General features: G+C 46.2%; 1 protein-coding gene across 1 annotated transcript; it reads left to right on the forward strand.

The window, feature by feature from the left end:
- The first annotated feature begins 3,569 nt into the window (after window positions 1-3,569).
- Window positions 3,570-5,157, forward strand: LOC124656576 (GDSL esterase/lipase At2g04570-like). Its single transcript, XM_047195293.1, has 3 exons — window positions 3,570-3,947; window positions 4,378-4,870; window positions 4,961-5,157. The coding sequence occupies exons 1-3, from the start codon at window positions 3,570-3,572 to the stop codon at window positions 5,155-5,157; spliced, it is 1,068 nt and encodes a 355-aa protein (XP_047051249.1).
- The last annotated feature ends 2,109 nt before the right edge of the window (window positions 5,158-7,266 follow it).

Consider the following 7,266-nt stretch of genomic DNA (forward strand, 5'->3'; position numbering starts at 1 on the left):
TTTCCAAAAGGTGGGCATATCTCATCTGTGTCTTGTCCTCATGCGCATCAGCAGAATGGCCCAGCTGAGCGCAAGCATAGCCATATTGTTGAAGTTGGTTTGTCTCTTCTTGCTTATGCATCCATGCCTCTTAAGTTTTGGGATGAGGCGTTTCTTATGGCGGTGTATCTTATTAATCGTCTTCCTAGCAGAAGAATCAATTCTCAAACGCCTATTGAGCGTCTCTTTGGACATAAAGGGGACTATAGCTTTCTACGGATCTTTGGGTGTGCTTGTTGGCCGAATCTTCGACCATATAATAAGCGCAAGCTAAAATTTCGATCCAAACAATGTGCCTTTCTTGGGTATAGTAATAAACACAAGGGTTACAAGTGTCTGTGTTTGATGAATCTGTTTTTCCATTTGCTTCACTCCATTCTAATGTCGGTGCCCAATTGAGAGCCGAAATTCTTCTTTTGCCTTCCACTTTACAACCTATCCATTTGCATGATCATGAGGGGCGTGTTTTACAGTTTGATGATGTTGATGCTAATCTTGCTAATAGTGCTCCTGCTGAGTCATTTGTGCAGGAATCAGGTCAAAATTCTGCTCCGGATGGTTTTTCTGGTGATTTTCCGGGTTCTGGCGCAAATCCCGGAGGAGATTCTCCCGCCCGAACTGGGCAACAATTGCCTTCCTCGGGATCTGGCCGCGCATCAGCCTCGGATCGCACGCCGTCATCGGATCGCGCGTCGTTAGCGGGAGATGTTGTCTCCGCGCGCGTGGAGGACGCGAGTTCGTCGCCCGCTGGGGCGTCTCTAGGCCCGCGTGGTGGCCCGTCCCAGTCTGCCGGGCAGTCTGCCTCCGCAGATTCCTCTGCCACAGGATCCTCTGCGGTTGTTTCTTCTGGTGCACAGCAGCACACGGGATCTGGTGAGGCAAGTTCGTCTCATGTGTCAGCTGCTCCTGGATCTGCTGCGGAGAGTGCGCCTGTAGTCTCTGGTGCGCCTGTTTCTGGTCATCCTCATACATGACTTCAAAGTGATATCTCTCAACCCAAGCAAATTACTGATGGTCATGTTCGGTATGATCGTGTTCGTTTTGCCAATTATAGCAGCACTTGTGAGCCTACCAGTATTGATGAAGCCCTTGCAAATCCTAAGTGGAAGGCTGCTATGGATGAGGAGTACCAGGCATTGAAGCAAAATAATACTTGGCATTTAGTTCCTGCTGGTGTTGGCAAGAAATTGATTGATTGTAAATGGGTTTACAAAGTGAAGCACCGTGCTGATGGTTTAGTTGATCGGTATAAAGCTCGTTTAGTTGCAAAAGAGTTCAAGCAGCGATATGGCATTGATTATGAGGATACTTTTAGTCCAGTTGCCAAGGCGGCGACCATTCGATTGGTGCTTTCTCTTGCCGTTTCTCGTGGGTGGCACCTGCGTCAGCTAGATGTGAAGAACGCGTTTTTACATGGTGTTCTGGAAGAGGAGGTCTATATGCGGCAGCCTCCTGGTTATGAGGGGCGCCCGGGGCTTGTGTGCAAGCTTGATAAAGCTTTGTATGGTTTGAAACAGGCCCCTCGAGCTTGGTATTCTCGACTTAGTTCCAAACTTCAGTCTCTTGGCTTTTCTGCTTATAAGGCTGATACTTCTCTGTTTTTCTACAACAAAGGGGGAGTGTCTATCTTTATGCTCATCTATGTTGATGATATTGTTGTTGCTAGCTCATCAGAGAAGGCTGGTGCTCTTCTGCATGATCTTGGACTTGATTTTGCATTGAAGGATTTGGGTGGCTTGCACTATTTTCTTTGTATAGAGGTGAAGAAGGTACATGATGGTATTATTCTGTCTCAAGAAAAGTATGCTAATGATCTTCTTAGGCGTGTGAACATGAAGATGTGCAAGTCGGTTGATACTCCTCTGTCAGTGTCTGAAAAGCTGTCTGTGATGGATGGTGAGGTGTTGAGTAGTGAGGATTCTACTTGCTATCGAAGTATTGTTGGTGCACTTCAGTATATTACTTTGACAAGACCAGATATTGCTTTCTCTGTGAATAAGGTTTGTCAGTTCTTGCATGCACCAACTACTGTTCATTGGACAGCTGTTAAGCGGATATTGAGGTATCTCCAAGGCACGGTAGCTCTTGGTTTGCGTTTGAGTAGATCTTCCTCTACTTCTGTTAGTGCTTTTTCTGATGTTGATTGGGCTGGTTGTCCTAATGATAGAAGATCTACTAGAGGGTTTGTTGTGTTTTTGGGGTCAAATCTGATCTCATGAAGTGCACGAAAGCAAGCTACTGTGTCTAGATCAAGTACAGAAGCTGAATATAAGGCTCTAGCAAATGCTACGGCTGAAGTGATTTGGGTGCAAAGTTTACTCACCGAGTTAGGTGTGTCACAGGATCGAGTGACATGTTTATGGTGTGATAACATAGGGGCTACATATCTGTGCTAATCCGGTGTTTCATGCACGGACAAAACACATTGAAGTGGACTATCACTTTGTGCGTGAGAGAGTAGCTCAAAGGCTCTTGGACATACGGTTTGTTCCTTCAGTAGATCAAGTGGCTGATGGTTTCACTAAGTCACTTTCAGTAAGACAGTTAGTATCGTTTCGTCGCAATCTTAACTTAGATAAGTTATGATTGAGGGGGAGTGTTAAACGATGTAGTTATCTCCTGTTGTAGACCGTGTATATCTCTATCGGTTGTACAGAGTCCTTGTATCATACGATATATGTCATGTATGCTATATAAAGAAGATCGCAGCCCTGGTTTAGGGTTACGCTGCCCATATTTGTTTTGATACATATGGTATCGACTTAGTATCGATACCATGATACATATCCGGTACGAGTAAGATACTACCGAATTGAGATATCATTATGATATACTTCATTGGCCTGGCCATAGTAGTATCGTAAAATTGTAAGATACGACGATGTCCGAGTGTCTATCGGGATGCTGACAACTATGATCCCAATTATTTCTGGCCGTCTACCTTTTTTTTTGGCTTTCATTTGATCTTTACTATGGTGGCAAGGGCCGTGATGCGGGACAAGTTTTTGGGGCGATCTTGCTCTAATTCCCTTCTATTCCGTAACTCATTTTGCTTTGCTTTTTTGTTTTGCGGGACAAATTGCTTGCCCTTGCCACCCTAGTCTTCAGAGTATATGGTCAAGTTCAAGCCTACGACTAGTTAACCTTTTTCTAAGTGTTTCGAGAGTAATTAACCTCAGTGCAACCTCAGAATTGGGTGGTACACATTGAAAGCACCACCGAAAATTAGTTAATTAACTACCAGTTGTTGGGTTGTACTTTGAGTTAGATGATTGATCTACTCTACTACGTTGCATGTAAACTGCACCAAATAAATGCACCAAAGATCGGCGGCTGCAAGAAGCTACCGCCTCATAGATGGATGAACAAGAAGCTCGGCTCATCGTTCGCCAGCCTAGCTAGCTGCTAAGTGAGAGCTCGTACTGATCGATCACTATAAAATCTCACGCTCGGTGTCTACGCAAACCCGCGCGCATGTACAGCTCGCAAGCCTGAGAAACATGTCCCTTCTGCGACAAGTGCGACGTGCCATGCCCGCTCTCTTCGTGCTCGCGCAAGTGGTCTTGGCAGCGGCACGCCGGGGAGCTGCCGCCGCTGGTCCAGGCAAGGTCCCGGCGCCGGCGGTGATCGTGTTCGGCGACTCCACCGCGGACACGGGCAACAACAACTTCATCCAGACCATGGCCAGGGGCAACCACCCGCCGTACGGGCGCGACTACGCTGGCGGCGTCGCCACCGGTAGGTTCTCCAACGGCCGCCTCCCCGCCGACTTCGTCTCCGAGGCCCTGGGCCTGCCGCCCTCCGTGCCGGCGTACCTAGATCCTGGCCACACCATCCACCATCTCGCCACAGGCGTTAGCTTCGCCTCCGCAGGCGCCGGGCTGGACAACATGACCGCGCAAATCCCGGTAACCAAGCACGCAGCTAATTACTACTCCATCGTTGCAACAACGTTATATCCAGGCACGACTTTGAAAATTTAGACGCTTTGAATTTTTCAACAGCTTGTCTATATAGGACATCTATATTCTCTCCTAAGTGCAAGACTCTAGACAATTGCGAGTACCTCTGTCGACGTGACTTCTAAAAGGAGACTTAAAATGGGCTCTTCGATGTAGAGGCCGGGTCTCAACGTCCTTTTCAAAAAGAACAAAGTTTTTTTTTTGTTTCGAAAAAAAGGCAAGACCCTAGAGCTAGCAGTTCGCCTTTGTACATTGCGGTATCTAGTGGACAATATGAACGATGCTTTGAAAAAACTGCTGGACGACGTTGTTGTACACCCGTTTTCACATACCGCTAGAGATGTTCTACTCCTAACAAAAGTCTAACCTGATGCAGTCAGCGATGACACTGAGCAAGCAGATCGACCACTTCAGGCGGTACAGGGCGAGGCTCCGGCGCGCGAAAGGCCAAGCAGCTGCGCACCACATCATAAGCCACGCTCTCTACATCTTCAGCATCGGCGCCAGCGACTTCCTGCAGAACTACCTCGTCTTCCCCGCCAGGGGCTACAGGTATACCCTGCCGGAGTACGAGGCATACCTTGTCGGTGCGGCGGAGGCGGCGCTGCGGGCCGTGCATGGGCTCGGCGCGCGCACGTTCAGGGTCGTCGGCCTGCCGCCGCTCGGGTGCCTGCCGCTAGAGAGGGCCATGAACCTTCCCAGGCCGACCGGGGAGTGCAATGAGGTATACAACGTGGTGGCCAGGAGCTTCAACAGCCGGCTTAGGGGGCTCGTTGCCAAGCTTAACTGGGAGCTGCCTGGCACGCGACTGGCGTATGTCGGCCAGTACGGTCTCATGTTGGCGATGATTGCGAGGCCATGGGAGTATGGTCAGTGTGCTCGACCACTCTTTGATCCCCTTAACTATGCAGCGTAAGTTAACATTTGGTCTCGGCGTCTAATGATCGATCGACCTGCAGGTTTTGAGAATTTGGTGCACGGATGTTGTGGCACTGGCTATGTCGAGACAGGGGTGCTCTGCAGCTTGGACAGCGCCTTGACGTGCGACAATGCCGATAAATACGTCTTCTTCGATGCCGTCCATCCATCTGAGAGGGCGTACAAGATCATAGCCAGTGCAATCCTAAATGCCACCTCCACGCGTCGATTCCCTTGACACTCTACTGAACTCGATCGCAATTACATGGACTCCAAGGCAAACATCGTGCGTACATGCTTAATTAGTTAAGCTTCCAGAATTGTATTCCATCAATTTACGGTGATGTTCTAGCATGTCCATGTTGAGATCTCTGTGGTACAAGAAGGTCCCTATGTAGTATGTACCATCCATCACTCAATGTAAACCTAGAATTTTGTAGTGCAGATCACTTTTTATTTCCTAGAAAAAGATGTTGAAACCCTAGCCTTTACACTATCTTTTTATGGAGATGATGCTAGGCAACGAGGGCAAAACCATCAACGGAAGAGTAACAACCATTACCTGATATGCATTTGACTCCTACGCGTAAGGCAACTTATTCCTCAACCATGGCTTCAAGAAGGAAAACACGACCTCACATCGTCATTATCATTTTTGGCTGAAGAGATAATCAGGACAAGAACTTCCATCCTGGTTGCCAAGACATAGGAGTTGGAGGGATATGTGCGATAGTCCTCTATAGACTATGCACCACAACATCATCCCTATTTTCCATGGACCAACATAATTAGAATTATAAAGTATGTGCCGGGAAGTTCTATATAAGCACCCGACTAGAGGGGCTTAGTCCACCCTTGAAAGGACGCATATGTTGCCTAGAGGGGGTAAATAGTCCATTTAAAACTTTTACGAGATGATATTAACAAATGCAACATAAAATTAGCGTTTAATTTGTCAAGCACGAAACCTATATCAACTATAGTTCACCTATGTGCACCAACAACTATAACTAATCAATACAAGCAACTATGTGATACAAATATATATAGCATCAGGCACGAAGGCTATCACAAAGTAAAATGCATAAACAAAGAGTTCAGGTATAGGAATAACTGAGGTGACGTGAAGATGATGATGTATCTCGAAGCTCACACTCTTGCGAATGCTACTCTCCCATGGAGCGATGTGGAGGCCAAAGCACTCCAAACGCCATGAAAGCATCACCATATTATCCTCGAGCCTTTCCACCAAAAGATAAGTCATCGATCCACTATTGAATCTTGAGGGTGGTCACCAAACCCGTACAAGCTTGGGGCAAGCTCCACAACTTAATTGAAGGCTCCCAAAAGTCCGTGACAAAATGCATGACGCTTGAGGAATCTCCACAATTTAATTGGAAGCCTCAAGAATATCACTAAGCCACAAAGGTACAAACTTGAGGCAATTTCCACAACTTAATTGGAGGCCCAAGAACACCGTACCACGAAGTCGTCCAGGGTTCCGAAAACCCAAGAGTACTAAGCTTCTCACTTTCACTTCGACACATCACCGTGAAGAACTCAAACCGATGCACCCAAGCAATAGCAAGTCCTTCAGTCCCAAATTATACCAAAGCTACAAATACTTATGTGGGAATAAGAGAGGAAGAACAAAGAATGATATCCACTTTTAAATACTCCAAGATCTAGATCTAATAGGTTCCTCTAACTTAGAGAGGATATTGATTGGTGAAAATATAGATCTAGATCTCCTCACTCTTTATTCTCTCAAAAATTTCAATAAGCATAGTATGAATAGAGATTTAGGTCAAGCTCTTCAAGGTCAACAATGAAGGATAGAGAAATACAAGAACCAACATTTAACACCAGAGACTCCATCCTGGGAGTGCCGGAGACTCTTACCCCATACAGAACGTAAGGCACACCTTAAAAGAGATAAAATATGTTTGGTCTGGAGTCTCCAGTCCTGGAAAAAACAGAAACAATTAAAACTAAAATGACCATATCTTGAGCATCCGAACTCCAATTTTGATGATCTATGGCTAGTTACGAAGCTAGAAACAAGCTCTGCAAGATCATGCAGAGAACCGTCATATTCCATCAAGGGATAAGAAAACACAAATATAAAAGGTTTGACCTCTCTATAAAAGAGTAACCGCTAAAACCTCCAAAATCGAAAACGCAATAGAGAATGCATATGAAATCCGTTTTCGATGAACTCTGAGCTTGTCAGCGAGTTAAACATAAGAACTAAATCCCCAAATGGGTAATATCAAAATTAGAACCAATAAATATGATGCCAAGTATGCAAAGGTTTGAGGCCTGTTCGAACGATACGATTAAGTTA

Source organism: Lolium rigidum, chromosome 5 (assembly GCF_022539505.1).
Source record: "Lolium rigidum isolate FL_2022 chromosome 5, APGP_CSIRO_Lrig_0.1, whole genome shotgun sequence".
Taxonomy (NCBI): Eukaryota; Viridiplantae; Streptophyta; class Magnoliopsida; order Poales; family Poaceae; genus Lolium; species Lolium rigidum.